This window comes from Serinus canaria, chromosome 26 (assembly GCF_022539315.1).
Source record: "Serinus canaria isolate serCan28SL12 chromosome 26, serCan2020, whole genome shotgun sequence".
Taxonomy (NCBI): Eukaryota; Metazoa; Chordata; class Aves; order Passeriformes; family Fringillidae; genus Serinus; species Serinus canaria.
Window position 1 is genome coordinate 1,600,051 of NC_066339.1, and position 21,311 is coordinate 1,621,361.

General features: G+C 54.3%; 1 protein-coding gene across 2 annotated transcripts in view; it reads right to left on the reverse strand.

Annotated features, from left to right (window-relative positions):
* Positions 1-1,530: 1,530 nt before the first annotated feature.
* KIF21B (kinesin family member 21B) overlaps positions 1,531-21,311 on the reverse strand; it is a 52,154-nt gene continuing 32,373 nt past the window's right edge. Inside the window, exons 28-35 of one of the 2 annotated variants that reach the window (XM_050985111.1) lie at positions 21,095-21,133; positions 18,896-19,032; positions 18,417-18,597; positions 13,842-14,006; positions 12,602-12,719; positions 11,254-11,424; positions 10,591-10,790; positions 1,531-9,365 (exon numbers count right to left, since the gene is read on the reverse strand). In XM_050985111.1, coding sequence (XP_050841068.1) covers positions 9,311-9,365; positions 10,591-10,790; positions 11,254-11,424; positions 12,602-12,719; positions 13,842-14,006; positions 18,417-18,597; positions 18,896-19,032; positions 21,095-21,133 — 1,066 coding nt within the window. In that variant the 3' untranslated portion in view covers positions 1,531-9,310. The remainder of the gene's footprint in view (positions 9,366-10,590; positions 10,791-11,253; positions 11,425-12,601; positions 12,720-13,841; positions 14,007-18,416; positions 18,598-18,895; positions 19,033-21,094; positions 21,134-21,311) is intronic. The other variant, XM_050985112.1, reaches the window with a different exon arrangement.

A 21,311-nucleotide genomic window follows, 5' to 3' on the forward strand; every position in this document is an offset into this window, starting at 1 on the left:
AGGGGCGATGGGGGCTGCAGGAGCTGAGCCCGGCCCCAGGGGCTGCAGGGACAGCTCGCTGTCCCCCTCCCCACCCTGGAGGCTGCCCAGCGTCTTTGGGCATCGGTCACCTCGAGGGGCGCAGCGGGCACCACACGGTGACACCGTGTCACACATCCCCCACCGCAGCGCCCCGCAAGGGCAGAGCCCTGCCACCTCCCAGCATCGCCCCCAAAGTCTCCTACCTGCAGGACCCCAACACCCCCATCCTCACATCCAGCACGACACGGCACTGCATCTCCCCAGGGAATCCGGGGGCTGCCTGGCAGGGCTGTGTGGCACAGACAACCCTGAGCCCCCGGCAGGACCCCGCACCTCCCTTCCCATCCCCCTAACCCGCGTCCCCTCCCGCGCTCCGGGCGCTGCGGTGGCGCAGCCAGCCCTGACCCCTGCCGGCGGCACCGCGCCACCGCCCTTCCCTTCCCCTTCCCCTTCCCCTTCCCCTTCCCCTTCCCCTTCCCCTTCCCCTTCCCCTTCCCCTTCCCCTTCCCCTTCCCCTTCCCCTTCCCCTTCCCCTTCCTTCCCCTTCCCCTTCCTCCCCTTCCCCTTCCCCTTCCCTTCCCCTTCCTTCCCCTTCCCCTTCCCTTCCCCTTCCCTTCTCCTTCCCTTCCCCTGCCTTCCCTTAACCTTCCCCTTCCCTTCCCTTAACCTTCCCTTCCCTTCTCCTTCCCTTCCCCTGCCTTCCCTTAACCTTCCCCTTCCCTTCCCTTAACCTTCCCTTCCCTTAACCTTCCCAAACCTTCCCTTCCCAAACCTTATCAAACCTTCCCCATTAATGCAATGCTGCAGGCTCAGGGATGCTCTGACTCCTGCAGGGGTTGGCACTGCCTGGTGGGCACCCTCCTCCATCCTCCATCCTCCTCCTCCTCTTCACCAGGAGAGGGGCAGCCCCTCAGCCCCTTCCACCACCTGAGCCCCTGAATCTGCCCCCACCAAGATCAGTTCTGCCCCATCTGCCTGGGACCTGCTGCCTGCAGGGGTCCAGGTCACCTGAGAACCCTGGAAGTGTTCCTTTGGAGAAGCCCTCTAAGATCATCGAGTCCAACCACTCCCCCAGCTCTGCCAAGATCACTACTAAACCGTGTCCCCAAGTGCCACATCCACAGGTCTTTTGAACTCTTCCAGGGATGGTGACTCCCCCACTGCCCCAGGCAGTTGTGCCAAGGCCTGAGCACCCTTTTGGTGCAGAAATTTCCCCAGTATCCAACCTGAACTTCCCCTGGAACAACTTGAGGCCGTTTCCTCTTGTCCAATCTCCTCCCAACCAAGAGGATTATAGAATCACAGACTGGAAGGGACCTTTAAGGGCCACCACATGTAATCCCCTGTCATTGGGAGGGACACTTTCCACTCTATCCAGAAGGGATGAAGCCACAGTCCCCCCTCCCCATCTATCCCCCAGCCCCTGGGCCAGGCTCATGGGCACAGGAGGGGATGGGAAGCTCCTGGCTGTGCCCTTTCCCTCATCAAAGCCATTTCTGTGCTCATCCCTTCATGTCAAGAACATTTTATTTGCAAAGACAAAAAGGCAAGAAACAAACAGCCATTGAAAAACGTACAGCAGGAGAGCACAATAACTTACACTATTTACAGGAACACACCAAGGTAGAAAACACACACACCCCCCTCATGCTCTGACAAACCCAGCCAGGGCCGGGCTGCACAGCCCCCACAGAGACACCACAGCCTCCAGGGCAGCTGGCCTCTGGGAAAAGCCCCGAGTGTGAAAAGGCATCTGCTGTTGTGCTCCTTGTGCAGAAAGGAGTGCTGGAGCAGGGACACAGTGCTGCAGCTGCCCCAGCCTCGTGTGGGGCAGCACCTGGGGGTGCCAGGCCAGGAGGAGCTGGTAGGAACCAGGGCAGAGCTGTAGTGGGTGAGGGGACGAGCCCTGGGGAGGAGGAAGGTGCAGGGCTGTGCTTTTCTGGGAGCTGGGTCTGTGCTGGCCTCTGTCCCAGCTACAGCTGGAGCACCATGCAGCACCTGGAGGGGCTGGGGGTCCTTGTCCCTTTCCAGAAGGGTGAGGGGGGCTCAGAAGGACGAGCAGCCTGCAGGAGACAGTGAAGCTCCAGAGCCTGTGGAAAGCAAACTGGAGCCCCGTGCTTGGCAGGGATCGTACCTGGACTCTCTCCAGTGTGGGGCACAGGCAGGACTGGTGAGGGGCACTGGAAGGACTGGTAAGGGCACAGGAAGGACTGGTGAGGGGCACAGGCAGGACTGGTGAGGGGCACTGGAAGGACTGGTAAGGGCACAGGAAGGACTGGTGAGGGGCACTGGGAGGACTGGTGAAGGACTGGTGAGGAGCACTGGGAGGACTGGTGAGGGTGAGGGGCACCGGGAGAGCACCATGGGAAGCAGGCACTGAGTTTGCAGCACCAAGGCAGGAGGCAGCAACTGAGACCCCAAAGCAGCTGTGCTCACAGGTGGTGGGGAGGTGACCTGGGGGCACAGGATGGGACCTCAGAGCTCCCATTCCTGGGCAGCCCAGCCTGTGTCATCAGAGCTGTAGGTGACAGGGAGGGGACACTGCTCAGGAGGGCTCACAGTGGTTTGGGGGTCCAGTGCTTTTAGGCTCCTGACTCTGGTCCAGCCCTGCTGTGCAAAGCTCAGCTCTGGGGCAGCTCTGCTCCCTCCACAGAGGCTGGAGCTGTGTGCTGGGGGTGAGGAGACCCCCAGAGCCAGAGTTAGGCCCTGGGGAAAGAAGCATAACCCAGCAACTTGAGGCAGGAGTGCAGGTATGATCATACCCTTGTCACAAATCGAGGTGTCCAAGGGCAAGGAAAAGTGAGGTGTGTGTTACAAAGGCAGCTCCAAAGTGTCCTTGCCCTGGAGGGGCTCTGAGACCACCAGAGGGGACTTCAGGTGTGCAGCCAGGCCCCAGAGCTGCAAGGAGCAGCCAGCACAGTGCACAGGGATGGAACAGCTCACCCACAGGCAAAGAGCCTTCAGCCCAGTCCTCCTCCTCCACCTCCTGTCTCAGCCCATGGTCCCATCAGAGCTCTGGAGGGCCAGGGACCAAAGGGCCACCCCTCCTGGACCCACCTGCATGTGGGACCTTGTGCTTTAGTGTTTGGGAGGACCTGCACCCCAAACTGGCTCAGAGCCCCTGACCCCTGTGCCAGGGCAGCTGCCAGCCTGAGCTGGGCTCCAGGGCTCCCCTAGTTTATATTCAGTGCCTGGTACTCAATCTAGACACAACTACATGTTTTGGGAGTGAAAAAGCCATCACACATCAGAATCAGGTTCTCACAGCCCATGCCCAGCCTGGGCAGAGGCTCTCCCAGCCCCCAGGCCCTGCTGGAACCAGCCCACCCCAGCAATGTGCTCTGCAGAGACATCTCCCAGAGCAGAGCTCCATCACATCCACAGAGAGTATCTGGGAGGGCAGAGGGAGAAATCTGGGCTGAGCTGAGCCTTCCAGAGCCCCCTTTCCATGGGACCAGATGGGAGCCACACCCAGGCTGCCAACCAACCCAGTCAGCAATGGCAACACCACAGATCCTCAGACCAGGAATCCCACGAGGAATGGGAGCAAAATCTCGGTGTTGCAACTGCTCTGGGGGATCCCACTGCAAAGGTGGGAGCTGGGGCAGAGACCCCAGCCCTGCTCCCTGCCCAGGAGGAGCAGGGAGGGAACACAGGGGGTGGCTCAGACATGCAGCAAGGTGGGAGCGAGGCCAAGTGTCCCCAGGATGAATTCAAGTGTCAAAACCATAACAAAAACAATAATTAAGAGAAAAAAAAAAGATTCTTACACCACAAACTCCCCACCCCATCCCCAGTAGGAAACTCAATGACAACAGCACCCAGCTTGCACCGTGAGGTAGCTAAACCAGAACAACAGCCAAGAAATGCTCTTCTGCATGAGAAACATCAACCCACACAGGAACTAAGAGCTAAACACACACACACACACACACACACACACACACACACACACACACACAGAGCTATGGAATCACAGTCACCCCTGGCCTGGGTCCAGCCAGGACAGAGTTAATTTTTACAGTAGCCAGGAGGGGACATAGCCAGAGCCCAGAGGTTCTTTTTCTTTTAGGCCACCTCACATCATTGCTGGGCAGGGGGAAGGGACTCTCTTCCAGGGAGAAGGGATCTCTTCCAATCAGGGTAACACTGTGGTGAGCATTTGCATGTGATTTGCTCTATTTTGTACACTTTTGTTATTAATATCGTTGCACTTTTGTTATTATTATTGTTGCTGTTAATTTTTCTTCTCTCATTGCTGTTTTCATTCAATTGTTCCTATCTCTGCCTGTGATTTTTTTTACCTTCTGTGCCTCCAGTTCTCTTCTCCATCCCACCACAGGGAAGGAAGGAGGTGAGGGGTGTGGCAGCACACAGTTGTAGTGGGAACACTAAACTGGGGAATACCAGTCCTAAACCACAACAGCTTTTTTTTTGTCATCCAAGGTAGGGCTTGAACAGTTGAGATAACAACAGATCTGTCCAGAGTGTGTTGGAAACAAATTAGATCTCAGCATTTTCTGTATGAGGTGCTGAGCCACTGGTGACAATGTTGCCTGGTCTGCCCATGTGGGTACCTAACCCTGCACATAGTTCTGCTCCCACTTACAGTCTCAGAGCAGGGAGGGAGATCAGGATTGCTCTGTTAGTTTATGACATGATAACATCAAGGACAGTGAGGGTCACTTAGGATGTCTGGAGTGTTGCTCTTCTACCCTTACCTGAGGCACTTCCTTTGGGACTCCATTAATAACAATCATGACCAACAGGGGGGAACAGGGGAGGATGATTTTCCCCAGACTTTCACTCACTTTTCTCCCTTGAGGCCTGTTCAAACAGCTTTTGAAGTTCTGAATTCCCTTGGGATGTTAAGGAAATCATATTTTTGTCAGGTGTCCTTAGTGCAGTCCACATAATCTGGAGTAAAGAGATTTCTAGGGAGGTTATTCAGAGATCTACCCCGATGGGGAATAGTCATGACTGGCATGGAATGTGGGAGAAAAGGGACCACTTTTGGAAGAAATCCTCTCCTGCAATGGTTGGGAAGTGTCCCCCTGAACAAGTACAAGATGCTGTAAAAGTGACAGAGCACTTGCAAGGAGAATGCTGTGGCAGTTCCAGCCAGAAGCCTCACTTCAGTGTGCTGGGCCCTGGTCAGCATTCATCAGACACTGCTTCCCACCAGACAGCACCCTCGGGGGAGGAGGAGGAAGGCAGAGCAGCAGGCACCATGGCCACTGCAACTGCAGCTGAACCACAGGGACAAACCACGCTGGCTGCAGTCACCCCTACACAGAATAAATCCCAGACCAAATCAGCTTGCATAGAGGGATGAAGAGGATGCAGGGCCCTCACAGCAGGAGGAGGAGGAGGCAGGGCTGGAGGTAATCATCCCATCCCTATCCCCAGTGAGCTGAGATGTGAAGAGGTTTCAGCTGCCAGGGGGGTGAGCCCCTGGTGACCCAGCTGCTGCAATGTTGGGTGCTGCAGCCATGCCATGGAAACAGATGGAAGCCAAGGAATGGGACCTGTCCTGGGACCTGGGCATTGGCAAGGGGACTGGGAAGAGCACAGGAACTCTCAGCCCCTGCAGGCAGCTCCTGCCAAGTGTGAGGGAAAGGTGTTCCCTCAGGGATGATGGAGCAGTGCACCCAAGCAGGTGGAACAGCACGGACAAGGTTAAATAGGATAAATGCTGCCCAGCACCTGAGGGAACTGGCTGTGTTAGAGGGGGTCCCCAGGGATTCAAACAAGCAGCAGTGCCCTGCAGATGCAGATGAGGTCCAGTGCACACCATCCATGTGGCAGAAGGGTGTACAGAGCACAGCCTCACTGGCACTGATGGGGATGATTTTCCCCAGTCTTTCACCCACTTTTCCTGCTTGAGGCCTGTTAAAACAGCTTTTGAAGTTCTGAGTTCCCTTGGGATGTTAAGGAAGTCATATTTTTGCCAGATGACCTTAGTGCAGTCCACATAATCTTTGGAGTCAAGAGATTTCTAGAGAGGTTATTCAGAGATCTGAACAGGAACACAAACAGTGTTAAAGGTGACTCCCCAACTCTGATGATGAAGATCATTGTTTTTCCTTCCTACCAACCTGTGTCGCAGCTGTGTAAAAAAACTGAACCAGCCCAGGTCCAGTTTAGGACTGGACTTATCCTCCAGTTCAGAGCTGTGGACTGAGGAAATGTCCCATGTCACACCAGTACAGACCAGAGCCTCTGCTGCTGGGAGCAACTGGCCCCCTTTTGAGACAGAGGGGACACACCACAAGGCAATCTATGGTTTTACCTGCATGAGCACAGAGAGGAGAAGAGGAGTGGGAAGGAAAACCCACCTCTGTCCCAGAAGCATGGGTGTGTGAGCTGAGAGGAAAAACAACAACTGCAGGAAATTCTTCAGGGATAAATGCCAGCCCAGCTTCCAGTGGGCACGTGGTCAGAATCAAAGGGCTAATGTCACTTCTGATCCTCCTGAATGCACCTGCACCCCTGCAGGAGTGAGCAGTGAGCACCCTGACAAGAAGCAGAGGGGCCCTGCCTGCAGCTAGAGGGGGAGAGCAGCACTGGGCTCTGCTGGGCTGGGTGGATCCAAGGCTGGCACAGCAGATCCACAGCAGTGTAAGGCTTTATCACAATGTCCTGATGCCTTGGAGATACACAGGGGCAGGATCCAGAGGAGAGGTCTACTCTGGTCAGTAGAACATGGCTGTGGTCAGGTCAGGGTGAGCACTCTGCAGGTGAATCATTCTCTCTTTTGTATACTTCTGTTATTAACATTGCTGCTGTTTTACTGTTTGTTTTATCTCACTGCTGTTTCCAGTAAATTGCTCTTATCTCAACTTGTGATCTTCATCTTTTGTGCCTCCAGTTCCCCTCTCCACCCTGCTGGGGATGGGGGTTTTAGTGGGAGCACTAAATTGGAGAATGCTATCCCTAAATCAGGACTCTCCTCACTTCAAACCCCCTGCCTCAGGACAGCAATGACCCAGCACCAGCTCCCTCCCTCCACGGGCTGTGAGAGCCTTGAGGCTGCTGGACACAGCAGCAAGAGAGGCTCAGCATCATCCAGGACTGGCCACTCAGCCCTGGAACACTGAACAGGCACTTTCAGCCTGCACACAGGGAGGTACTGGGGGCAAAGGCAAGGCAGGTCTGACCCTGGGTGCTCCCTTCAGCCATGGCAGCAGGGAAGGCTCCAGGGCAGGCACTGGAGATCTCAGAGCAGAGATTCAACACCAGGCTACAGCCAAACACTTCCCAGACACCCCCACACTCACAGAGCCCCTCCAGCCAAGCAAAGCACAAACCAGCTGAGGAATGAGTGCAGAAACCTCTCCAAGACAGGCCTGGGGGGGAGACACTTCCTGCAGACCCCCAGGGCTGTGTGCCACTGGGTACTGAGGTCTCTGTGCTCTTTTGGCTGCTCCCTCAGTTCCATAGGTCACACAGGATGGATGGGAGCCTCTCCTCAGCACAGTCACCAGTCCTGGCTGTGCAGGGCTCAGCCACACTCAGAGGGAGCAGGGACTGTCCTGGGCAGGGTCACTCACACACACACACACTCACACACACATATGTACCATTTACCCTCCAACAAGGCAAGCCAGCAGGATGGAATTTTCCCGAAAAAGGCAACCCTCCCTTCCCCCACCAAATGAATAAAGATACTCCTGTCTTTCATGATGCAGAGGAATCCCCTCACTCCAGCCAAAATGCCTGGAACAAGGCTGGTGGTGATGACCTGGGGCAGGTCAAGGTATCACCGTGGTTGGAGAGAGCAGAGGGGAAATGGTCTGTGCTTGATGGGGCAGGTCCTGGAGCCCCTGGCCTCCAAGATCCCAGTTCAGTGCTGTGGGATCACATGGAGAAATCCTTAAATTTGAGTTCAAGTGATGCTTCTTCTGTGACAAAGGAGAAAGTAGAGTGTGTGAGGCAGGAACACCCATCCTGGGGTCTCCTTGGCCATTCCACAAGAACCCTGGGTGGCCCAGGGCAGGACAGAGCAGGGGATGGTCCAATGGGCCATAGGAGAGATGGAGGGAAACTCCAGTGTGAGACCAGGGCCTTGCCAGCCTCCCTTGAACAGGAGACACAGAGGAAAGAGCCTGCAGAATGTGGGCTTGGGGAAACACTCCTGGGTGAAGCCCCCAGACCCTCCAGGAGATGAGATTATGCAAGATCATCCACGGCAGGATTGTCCTTCCAGCACAGGGGGAGTCAGGGGACTTGTGCAAGGTCAGAGTGTGCAACCCCCTCCCCCCTCTGCTCCTGCCACAGGGGACTCTGGCTGCTCCCTGCCTTGCTGGCTCCTCTCCAGCCTTGGATTCATGCAGGCCCAGCCTAAGCAAGCTCCAGTCCAGGCAGAGGTCTGAGAGAGGAATTTAAGGGAAGGACAGACAGAGCCGCAGCAGTGGGGTCCAAATCCAGCCTTGGCCTTTTTGCCCTGTAACCTCCATTCTTGCTTCATTTCTCCATCTCCAGGGGGTTAACTGCTGCAGGAGCCCAGCACAAAGCCCTGATGGGGTCACAATGTCCAGAGCAGGGCTGGGCATGTGGGGAAGAGCCCAGAGCCAGGGGCCAGTTGAGTTTACAACTGGGGTTTGGAGAGTGTCAAAGGAACTGCAGCAGATCTGTCTAGAAGTTGCCCAATGGAGCTCATCCCAGGCTTGCTGTGCCTCACGAGATGGGACATGGCAAAGGAGCTCAGAGTGCACCCTCCAACCACTGGGGACACATCCACACAGGAAAGGGAAGGCTGGGAGTACCAGGAAATCCTTCTGCAGTCCTCACAGCAGAGGTGTCTCACAAGTAATGGCTCCAGAGAAGCATCCTCTGTGTTGTGGTCCTGGCCAGCAGACACCAATGTCCTTGTGGAGTGGAGAAGACTCCTGCAGGAACCAGCCCAGGAGCAGCACAGCATGGCAGAGCCACGGGGCCCACATGGCAGGAGGGAGCTGGGTGTCTCTGAGGAGTCAGGGATCTCTGACCCCCAAAGTCCTTACAGCAGGATGGGCGAGAAGAGAGATGAAACATTTCCTGTTCACTGGAGAACCATGGAGAAGCCTCAGCAGGAGGGCAGATGGAGCTGCTGGTGCCGTACAGAGCTGCTTCCTCACAGGAGCTGACAGTGCTCGGAGTACCAGATGCAGCATTGTCCACCCCGTTGGGTCAGGCACAAAGAAATCCCTGTGCTGGGCTGAGCTCCTGTGAGTGACCGAATCCTGAGAGCAGGGGGAGGTACCCTGCCCTTCACCCTGCCCCACGCCTTCCAGTCTTTCTGCAGTTCCTAGTTTGACCCCGCAGGCAACCTCCTCCCACTCCAGAGCTTCACTGTCAAGTCGCTGAGGAACAAAGGTGAGAGGGACAGCATGACCCAGGGGTTGGGGCAGGAGCCCCACAGCACTGCCCCAGAGGGTGCTCACTCCCCTCCCCACCAGGGCAGCATGCAGCCCCCAAGCTTCCAGGCCCTTTTCCCTTGGCAGGAATTGTCTGATGCACTTTGGGGAGAAGGCAAACCCAATGGGGCTCAGCCTCCAGCTCACCCCACTGGCAGCAGCTGGGGACAAAGGGAACGGGTGACCTCCAGGGCTGACCCCGCACCAGGTCTCCTACCCGCCTTGAATGAGCTCCAGCAGTGAAATCCAGGGAGCTGCTTTGCTCCTGGGGCATGGGCTGATTTGGGGGTGGCTGCTGACTCCCAACCCACTATCCATGCAAAGGCACGGGCAGGCCGTGGCTTCCCACTGAGTTGCCAAAGTAGATGTGAGCACTTGGCGAGGAAAAAAAACCAAAAAGAAGTGAAACCAAGGCAGGGGCATGACTGGGCCAAGGGGGTGAGTCCATTCTAACAAAGACTTATCAAGTGGGGAAAAACTCAGAATAGTTTCATACCGTGAAGAAGCAGCTCAGACCAGAGAAAAAAGGGGGGGAGGGAAAGAGAGAGAGGAGCAAAAGCAACAGTGAGAGGGACAGAGGGAGGGAGAGATGGAGAGAAAAGGGAAGGAGAGACAGAAGAGGAGCATATGAGCAAGAGAGGCAAAGAGCAGGAGGGTCAAGGCAGACTAGTAGCACGGCCCTTTATGGCAAGGACGCGTCGTGGAAGGCAAGGGGTGAGCCCAGGCACGTAATTCCATAACTTTACCCGGCAGTCGCTGTGGCACAGATGGGAGGGGGGGAGAAGGAGAGGCAGAGAGAGACAGAGAAAAAGGAAGGGAGAAAAGGGACAGGGTCGAAAAGAGGATATCAGAGTCTTGCTGCTGAAGAGCTCCCCGAGAGCAGCAGACAATGCCCAGCCCCGAGGGAGAGGGGTCCCTGCGTGGGGAGTAACCCAGGGCATCACCAGAGCGTGGGCAGGGGGTGGCCAGGGCCAGCTCTTGGCACTGCAGTGGGCAGGCCTGGCCGTGGGCAGGCTACAGTGGGCAGAAGGAGATGAAGGAGGGACTAAAAAGCTGCGATTCCCTCCCCGCTCCCTGCTCACCCAGCACCCACCCAGGCCCAGGGGTGACAGCTCAAACCCAGGGTCTCCCCCTTCCCAGGGGCCACGGGGGCAGAATGCCAGGGGCTCACCTGGAGGCAGTGAAGATGTGCTTGGAGTTGGTGCAGATGGCATTGATGGGGCTGTCATGGCCCTTGATCTCCCCGACTGGGGTGAAGGTGTCCACGTTCCAGACTTTGATGACGCCTCCTCGGCAGGCACTCAGCACCATGGGGCGGCCGGGGATGAAGGCCAGGGCACAGACCCAGTCTTTGTGGGCATTGGGGATTTGCTGGAGGCACAGAGCACAGCCATGACCAACCTCATCTGCAGCACCACAGGCAGCCTCATGCACCCATGCTGGGTGGCTGAGTCCTCGCTGTCTCAGGGAGCTCAGCTCCTCAGTGACACCCCAGGACTGACTGGGACCGGGGAACTGGTGGTGCCCAGGTAGGAGCCAAGGGTATGGGCTCAAAATCATGGCTTGGTTTCTCCCTTGGGCAGGAGACAACAACTCAAAATTCAGGGTGGAACACAAGCCCCCACACTGCGACTGATGCCTCAGCCCGCCTGAAGGAGAGCCAGCAATCCCAAGCACCCTGCTGGATAAATTATGGGGGCACAGCATACCCTCACCCACACACAGCCCAGGACTGGGAGTGCCCTCCCTGGTGAGCTCCACTGGCACCAGGTTCCTGGACAACCCCCCCAGGCCCCAGCAGCAACCCCCCCCTGCCCAGTGCCCCCCTCCAGACCTGGATAAGTTCCTGCTGCTCCAGATCCCACTTCTTTATGCCATTGTCCCTGGAGCCACTGAAGAGGACATCTCCCTGGATGGCCAGGCACTCGATGCCATCGTAGTGAGGAGGCTCAAAGTTGTGAGTGGGGCTGATGTTGCCCACCATGCCCTCCGTGATCTCAAACACCTGGGGAAGAGCAGCAGGTAACAGACAACAGATGGCACTGGGGACTCCCTCCCCTGGGGAGTTTGGGCACCACCCTCTGTGTCCCAGGCTCAGGGCACCTAGAGTGATGCTGGAAATGGGACTGGGCATTGGCTGCTGGAGGCTTTGGGGCTGAGGGTCCTGCCACAAGCAGAGGAGATCTGCCACCAGGGACAGCCCCACTCTGCTGCATTTTACTCATGGTGAGCCTTCACACTCCTCTGGAGCCACGCTGACAGCTAAGGGGGATCCTGTCTCACCATCTCACCACCCCTCCTCACTTCCCTGGGGACAGCTCTAATTCAACCTGCTAAAACCTGAAAGGAAGGGACAGGCTCCTGCTGTGCTGAAGCTGTGACTCAGCAGGCACGAGGCATCTCTGTCGGGGGAGGGGGGGGGATTATTGAGCAGAACAGGGTGAACTGCTCATCTGGGTCAGCCCTCACATGCAAATCCCAGCCAGAGTGTCTGATGCATGAGAGAAATGCAACTTCTTCTCCAAAAGTGCATTATGGACCAAGCAAAAGGCAAGATTTTGGAATAGGAAACAAGGGAAGACCTCACATGCAGAGGTGAAAACAGAATCTGGACTCAGCTCTCAGGAGGAGAGAAGAGTGAGGGGTTGCCAACATCTGGGCTTCCCTACAGGACTTCAAAAATGTGGGTGTTAAAGTGGTTGGTGCTGCTGCCCATCTCCTGTCCCCAGCAAGCCTCTCCTGTTGAAAGGCAGACTGAGTGAACATTCAGGCAATGCAGTCAAACCTCCACTCAACACTCACCACAGCTGGCTCAGCCATAGAGGCAAGAAAGGCTCTTTTGCAAGGTTTTATTCCAGCAGGGTAACTCAGGACAAACCCAGGGAAAGGGGAAGAACCACGAGGAGCAGGCACCTTATAACGGGGTAGGGGTGGGGGGCAGAGCTAAGGGGTGGGCAGAGAGGCCTGGCCACTAGGGGTACCAAGCCAGTGACAGCGTAAGGAGAAACCCGAGGAAGTTGTGACACCAAGTCTATGGGGGAGACTGCTTTTCCCTTTGGGAGGGATGACTCTATGGTAAGTAGTTCCTGTTTCCAGGGCTAAGGGCTTGGGGATTGACCAAGGGGGGAGAGTTAATGGGATGCTACAGGACTCGGGGTGCTGCTCCCCAAGGAGCAGAGTACCTTGACGTAGTGATCTTTGGAGCCTGTGACCACCAGGTCGTGGTTGCTCGCTGTCTGGTTCACGGTCAGGCACATCACGGGCCCAATGTGGCCACTCAGCTTCCCCACGGGCTGCAGCCTGCAAGGGGAGCAAGGGCACAGCTCAGCCCCTGCTCGTGCTGGGGCTCCTCCCAGGGGCCCTCCCACCCAACCTCCCCCAGCCCTGGGTGCCCCAGCCGGGGCTGCTCCCTCTGGGGGAGAGCGGGCAGGGAGAGCCCATAGCCCATGATCCAGGGGAGGAGGGCAGACTGAGAGTGTGCCAACATCTGGCTGCACAGCTTTGGAGTGTGCCAACATCTGGCTGCAGAGCCCAGGCTGCAGCACAGGATTCACAGCCCTCGGCAGGCAGAAGGACAAGGCAAACCAGAGCCCTGCTGCTCATCCCCCTTTTGTCTCTTCCCTTCTGCTCTGCCCAGTGCACAGACAACCCCCCCACCCCACACAGCTCCAGTGCTGCTCATCACCCCTTGGGTCACAACTGTAAATCTTAAATTTACAAATCTTAAATCTTAAGAATTTTTTAAATATTTATTTCAATCTTAAATTAAGATTTATTATTTATTATTTATTATCTTAAAAAGTTTTAAATTTGTAAAAATTTAAATCTTAAGTTTTAATTTTAAAAATCTCAATTTAAGAAAATTTAAAAATTTTCAACCTAAGATCTTACATTTACATCTTTAAACATTTTAATCTTTAATTCTTAAATTAAGATTTATGATCTTAAAAAATCTTAAATTTTTAAAAATTTAAAATCCTAAATTTAAGAAAAATTTAAATTTAAATTTAAATCTTAAAAAATCTTAAATTAATCTTTAGTTCTTAAATTAAGATTTATGATCTTAAAAAATCTTAATTTTTTAAAAAATTTAAAATCTTAAATCTTAAAAATCTTAATCTTTAATTCTTAAATTAAGATTTATGATCTTTAAAAAATATTAAATTTTTAAAAATTGAAAATCTTAAATGTTAAATTTAAAAATCTTAAATTTAAGATTGAAGAGAATCTTAAATTAAATAAATAAAAATATTTAAGAAAATCTTACATTTAAATCTTAAAAAATCTTTAACATTTTTTTAAACCAAAACCACTACAACCCCAGAGGAAAGCATCCTGAAAATCCTTATTCCAGGCAACTTCTGCTGTGAAAAAGGCTTTCATTTCCTCCAGGGGGATCATTCCAGGCTGCTCTGCCCTGACCTGCTGAGCTCCCAGACGCGCACGGCGTTGCCGGCGGCCGCGTAGAGCGCGGTGCCCGAGGGGTTGAGCGCGATCTGGTTGATCTGGTGCTCGCCCTGCACGCTGGTGACCGTGCGGCTGCTGGTCCCGGCACACGCGTCCCCAGAGATCACCTGGCCAGACGACCTGAAGAGGGAGAGTTCAAAGGGGGATTGATCATACCTGATGGGAGTAATCAGCATTGGCTCCATGATTGCAGGAGGCTGATCAATCACAGAATCACAGAATGACCAGGTTGGAAGAGACCTTCCAGATCATCGAGTCCAACCTGTTCCCTGACACCTCAACTCACCCTGGCACCCAGTGCCACATCCAGGCTTTGTTAAACACCCCCAGGGATAGTGACTCCACCACCTCCCCAAGCAGCCATTCCAGAACTTTATCACTCTTTACATGAAAAAATTTTTCCTAATATCCAGCCTAAATTTCCCTTGGTGTGGCTGTGACCTCTGGTTCTGTCAGTGCTGCCTGGAGAAAGAGCCCAGCCCCAGATGAGCACAGCCACCTTTCAGGAGCTGTGCAGAGTGATGAGGGCAGCCCTGAGTCTCCTTTTCTCCAGGCTGAGCACCCCCAGCTCCCTCAGTGGTTCCTCACAGGGTTTGTGTTCCCAGCCCCTCTCCAGGCTCATTCCCCACCTCTGGATGCACTCAAACATCTCAACATCCTTCCCAACCTGAGGGCCCAGAACGGACACAGCACTCAAGGTACGGCCTCACCAGTGCCAAGTACAGGGGAAGAATGACTCCCTACACCTTCTGGCCACACCATTCCTGATTCAGGCCAGGAGCCACTGGCCTTCTTGGCCACCAGGGCACACTGCTGGCTCATGTCCAGCTGGCTGTGGACCAGCACCCCCAGGTCCCTTTCTGCCTGGGCACTACCCAGCCACACTGTCCCCAGCCCATACCTTTACTGTACTATCCTATACTATGTGGTCGCATTTCTCTTCACAGAGAAAAGCAAGGTACAATTTTTCCCAAGGATTTTCTGGAAAAGGCAGAGAGAAGCCTCAGAGAAGAGAAAAACAATTCTCATCTCTGTTCTCTGCTCCTGTTGTTTTGTACATGTGGAATGTGTTAGGATATTGTTTACCTGAAGGAATTTGGTAATTGGATTCTGCCAAGGATTGTTTTGTTTCCTTGGCCAATCACACAAAGCTGTTGCCTGACTGTCGAGAGACAGCCACAATTTTTCTTTAGAATTTTTTAGCATTCTTTGTAATAGAGAACTAATATAATACAGTATAATAAAGTGAGTGTTCAGCATTCCAAAGCCTTGGAGTCAGATGTCAATCACTTTTGTGATGGGGGTGCCCTGATCTTACTATAATACTGTATTATACTATAATACCATATTGTACTACTAAGAAAAAAAAACATCTGTGGAGACAGATGGGCATGCCAGCCGTCTCCCTTGGAGAGGTATCCCTTGAATGAGTTATAAGATCTTCTCAACTCTCCTGGATTGAGAAATCCTCCGTGGTCATGGTGAGTTCCCAGCATGCTTTGGAATCCCATGTAGATTTGTTGGGACTGATTGGTTTTTCCCCCTTTGTACCACCCCCGATTTTCCCCATAAAAACCCTGTTTCTGCCCTGTTCAGGAGGGAGCTGTTGTCCCTGGCCTGTCACAGGGTGCTGAAATACAGGAACTCTGCAGAATAACCACACGGTGCCCCTGTCTCTTTGTCCCTGTGTTGGCCTGGATATGCCATCCAAGGCAGAGCTGAAATCTCTGCTAAGAGCTGAAATCACCAAGAGCTGGAATCTGTGCTAAGAGCTGAAACCTCTGCTAACAGCTGGAATCTCTGCTAAGAGCTGAGCTGCCTGCCCCTTGCTGAGGTTACCCTGCAGCTAAAGCACTGCCCAAGACCCCTAGAAAGTTGTCTCTTGTGGGACCTCTCTCTGGGAAGGTTGTGGCATCCAGGTGGAGCCATCAGACCCCCCCCACTGCCCTTGCAGACTGTCCAATACAGCTTTGACCTAACTGGTCCTTGAATCCAAAACACCATCACCAGTGTCCAATTAAGAAACCACCTTTAGGTACACAAATCTCCATAACACATTCCACATGTGCACAACAACACAGGTGCTGCAAGTGCAGATAAGAATTGTTTCTCATTCTTTTCTCTGAGCTTTCTCACAGCTTCCCAGGAAAATCCTGGGAGAGCTCTGTCTCTCTCTGTTCAGAGGATATCTGATTGCCACAGGTGATGTCTTGTCAAGGCTGAACAGAGCCTAGAACAGAGACTAGACAGAGCTAAAGAATAAAGTAGAGATTTATTAGGAGGCCTCAATAGATCCACCTTGGGCAGCACAAGAGCCCAGCAATTTACATTTTGTCTGGGGCAAAGCAACCTTATAGAAATACCACTACTATGGTAGAATTGTGCATAAGACAAAAAAGCTTTTATTCCCTATTGCAGCTTTTTAGATACCCAAGGCACTTAGTAAAAGTTTCTACTAAAAGCTAAAATCTATATTCTAAATCTATATTTCTATTTCACTTTGTAGCTTTATATATCTCAGTTTCTCCAGGGGTTTCAGTTCAATCCTAGTTCTTAGATTTGCCTCCAGGCTTGTGCCCAGCCAGGGCTACACCCCAGGTGAACCCAAAATAGTCACAAAATGGACAACTGGTCACTGGGTCTCTCACTTTTTTAAGTTCTGCTCCATTTGCATATTGGAGTTAATTATCCAATTACAGCTCCAGCCCATGCAGTCCCATCCTTCTTGTTTTTCTCTCTTCAGCCCATGTTGTTTGTGCTCTTGGGCCTGAGATTTGGATCATTTGTCCTTGGTCACCAGCTAGAGAAGGAATTGTTTTGTCTCCCTGCTCTGTGAGGAAAGCTCTACATCCCCTCATGTGAAGCCCAGACCCACTCACTAAAGCAGCACAGAATCTGAAAAATAGAAAAGCCAAAACCTGAGGCTCTCATCAGGGAGGATGAGACCAGAGCCTGAGGAACCACAGGGTTGGCTCCAGGCTGGCACAGCTGGGTCCTTCTGGACCCAGGAGGAAAGGGGCCTCACACTGAGGAAAGGCCCTGAAGTATCCCTGTCCATCTGGCCACAGTGGGGCCAACAGGAGCCCTGTCCCACAGGCCAGTGCCCAGCCTGCAAAGGCAGCCAAGGATCAGGGTCTGTGCATGACTCAGCATCCTGCCCTGGTCTCCAGCTGAGGCCCCTCTGCTCTCCTCCCGTGCCTCTCTGCTTCCCACAGGAAGGGCTGGTGAGTGCTGGCATCCAGCACAGGCAAGCAGAGGTCTTGGCCTCTTGTGCCAAGAGAGAAGCCAAGGCAGATGAGCTGAGGCTGGATGGAGAAAGGAGAGCTGTGCCAGAGCAAGTGGGTAACTCTGACCTACCATCCTGTCCTAACCTTTGAGCCCTACTCCAAACTGGCAGCCACAGCTACAGGCTGTTCCATGCTCCTTTCTGGTCATCAAACTCCTCACAGAGCCCCACATTTCCCACTGAAGAGGCTGTGATCTACCCAGCCACTCTGCTGTTTGGGGCTGTGCCCCACCATAGGAGCTGCCAGCTCTCCTGGCCACCCCCAGAAGAGCTGCAAAATCTCTTCAGAGCTCCTGACCCTTAATAAGTGCTGGATTCTGCACCTGGGACACAGCAACCCTGGCTGTGTGGGTTCAGCAGGGAACAGAGGCTGGAGAGCAGCTGTGGGAAGGGACCTGGGCATCCTGGTCAATGTGTAGGAGCCAGCAGTGCCCTGGCAGCCAGGAGGGACATCCATGTCCTGGACACAGCAAGCCCAGCATGGCCAGCTGGGCAAGGGAGGGGATTGTCCTGCTCTACTTTGCACTGGGGTAGCCTCACCTCAAGCCCTCAGGGCAGTTTTGAGCAGCACAATATAAAAAAGACATGAAGCCATTGGAGAGCATCCTAAGGAGGGCCATGAGAATGGTGAAGGGTCTGGAGGAGAAGCCTCATGAGGGGCAGCTGAGGTCACATTCAGCCTAGAGACTGAGGGGAGACCTCACTGGGGTCTTCAAAGTCCTCTTGAGGGGTAGCAGAGGGGCAGGTACTGATCTCTTCCCTCTCATGACAGGTGACAGGGCTCACAGGAATGGCTGGAGCTCAGCTGTGAGATGTTTAGGTTGGATGTCAGGAAAAGGTTCTTCCCCCAGAGGGTGCTGGGGCACTGAACAGACTCCCCAGGAAGTGGGCACAGCTCTGAGCCTGTCTGAGTTCCAGAAGTGTTTGGACAGTGCTCCCAGACACTGGGTAGGATTGTTGGTGTGTCCTGCACAAGGCCAGGAGGTGGACTTGATGATCCTGATGGGTCCCTTCCAACTCAGCATATCCTGTGATTTTATGACCCTGAGTCTTTGCTGGAGGAGTCCCCACGAGTTCCCTCACCCCAGCCTCTCCCAACCTCCCTGTTCCTTCTGGAAGCAGCACTCCAAACTGGCACTCAGGAGCTGTATCTGGCCATGTCCCCAGCCCCTGTAGGTTCTGGAAATGGCTTCTGCAGAGCCAGAGAAGCCCAGAGTGCCCCGTGTCCCCCGAACTGCACGTACGTGAGGGTGCGGACGCAGCGGGCGGAGTCGCGGATGTCCCACACCTTGATGTACGACGTGGCCACGGTGAACACCAGCCCCGTGTGGCTGCAGTACTTGATGGAAACCACATTGTTGGGGTGGCCCTTGAGAGAGGCGATTTCCTGGCCCGTCACCAGGTTCCACATTTTGCAGCTGCGGTCTGTGGGAGGAAGAACACACCCAAGAGTGTTGGGGGTGTCTCCTCCAAGGGCATGGTGGCCTGGGGACAATATTCCTTCTGGGCATCTCTCCCACCCACAGGGCCAGAGGAAAGGAGCCACCCCAGCAATGTGGTTTTTGTGCCCAGCACAAGGGCAGGACAGGACAGGACAGGACAGGACAGGGCTCAACACTGAAGACAGGAACCATCCCTGTAATGCCAACACATCCCATGCTCCCAATGCCAGCCTGCTCCCACAGCATCTGCATCCTCCCTGCCCCCTCTGCCCATCACCCACCTTTGGAGCCAGTGAAGAGCAGCTCATCGGTGGCATCCAGGCAGAGCACAGGCTTGGTGTGTCCCTCTGCCACCGAGACACACTGCAGAGGGGCTGTCCGGGCATTCTTGGTGCCACCCACTGGGTTGATGATGCCCCTTCACAGGAGAGAGAGAACAGGTACAGTGCAGGGTGGACAGGCTCAGTGCCCACAGCCCCAGGGCATGGAAGAACATGAACTGGCTCACACCAAGCATCTCCCACTGCCCAGCACTGAGACAGGCTGCTCCACCTGAAGGTGGCCTGTCTGAGCTGAGGTCTCTGTGGAAACCTCAGAATGTCCCCATGGGGACCCCCTGCCCACCTCTGCCCCTGCCATCAGACAGGGAAAGGGGGAGGCTGCCCAGTGACCTCTGCTATCCCTCCAAATCCCTCCTGCCTGACCGGCACAGACCCAGCACAGTTCAGGAGACTCAGCTCCATGGCCTGAGGTCCATTTTGGGGCAAGCTGTGCCCTCTCCAGCCCGAAGCTGAAGCTCTGCTGGGATAATGTTTCAGAGTTCCAGTATCAGCACCCCCATCCCTTGGAGGCTGTCACCCTTTGGCTGGTGGCATTTGAAGACAGGCTACTTCACAGAGATCACAAGGGTGACAAAGGGCAGCACCAGCATCTGCCCCCCACATCCCTGCTGCAATGGCTGTTCCTGTCCCCACTGCTGGCTCTGGGCAGGAGAGCACCTACCCCTGCCAAACCTGCTGCCAAGGAACACTGCCCTCTGTCCTGGGGGACATCATCTGCCAATCTCCTCCACTCCAGGCATGCTCAGGGTGCTTCGGAGCACCAGCCTGACCCTCCCATGTGACCATTGTGTGACCCCAATGTGCCTGGTCATCAAGCACAGCCACAACACCCAAAGTTGTGCCAGTTTCTTCTTACAGGCAGGGAAACTGATGCATGGGGCTAGAGAAGGGCAAGGTTTGCATTAGTTGTGAGGACAAGCACAGGCTCATTAATTGGGTTTGGAAATCACATGCATGTGATGTTCCTCAGCTCTGCATTTACCAGTGCCAAGCCAACAGCCTTCCCCTCACCCCCAGTGCTTCCACCAGCCTCAAAGCAACACTGAATCCAAGGGGAAGTCCCTGCACTGCATTTCCATGGACTCTGAGTGGCCCCCTGACTACAAACTGCCCAGGGTGACCCTCTCAGACTGGTCTGGTGTCACTTCCCCAGTGACAGGGGGCCTGCAGGAGCTCAGGGCACAGGCAGAGGGAGGTGCTGGACAGCTGATCATGGAATCATGGAATGATTTGGGTTAGAAGGCACTTTAGACACCATCTCATTCCATGTCCATGCCATGGGCAGGGACACCTTCCACTAGACCTGGTGGCTCCAGGCCCCATCTAACCTGGCCTTGGACACTCCCAGGGATGGGGCAGCCACAGCTGCTCTGGGCACCTGTGCCAGGGCCTCACCAGCCTCACAGGGAAGAATTCCTTCCTAACATCTAGTCCAAATCTCTCCTCTTTCAGTTTTAAACTGTTCCCCCTTGTCCTGTCACTATTTGCCCATGTAAAAAGTTGCTCTCCCTCTTTGTTACAAGCTCCTTTAGGCACTGGAAGGCTGCGATGTTCCTAAAGGATGGGGCAAATGTGGCCCTTGCTCTGGGAGACTTCTCTAGTGGTGGATGCAGGGAGAGAAGCCCAGGAGAACCTTAACTCCACGGCTGAGCTCTGCACCACAAACTGACTTGCTTTAGGGAAGAGACTGACCTTTTCCAACTCAGCACCAGGGACCACAACCAGGCACGAGGTGAACCTGAGATAACTGCCTGGAAGAAGCTTGCACAAAGGATGTACTGCAAGCACCCTTCCCCATCATCTCACCATCCTGCTGGAGAGCTGGGGAAAGGGTGGGACGTGGTGGCCTCATGCTGGCAAGAAACCATCAGAGCTGGAGGAGAACATGCTGCCAACCCAAAGCAGCCAGCACCCACCAGTGAGCCCAGCACCACGTACCAAGGGCTCATCCAAGCAGGAACAGCTTGAACTGACAGCATCAGGCACCAGAGGTGGCATGCCAGGGGGGACAGACACACAAGCTGGGATGGGGGGAGAGCAGCAAGCTGCAGGCAGAGCATGCAGGGACAGGGAGAGCAGGCATCTGACAGAGAGAAGGAGGAGCAGAGGAAGGGATAATAAATAGAAAGTTGTCTATACCTCAGCACCTCCGAGACAGAGGAATCGCTGTCATCAGACCTAGGGGCAGAAAATTAGCAGGATTATGGGAGAGAAAACCCAGACTAGAGAAGGCAGCAGTGGAGTCAGAGGTGGAGGATTGTTATTGCATCCAAGCCAGTGTAGGACAGAGAGAAGGAGTGGAGGGAGGGAGAAGGAGAAGCACACATGGAGAACCAAGAGAGAGCAGAAGAGCAGG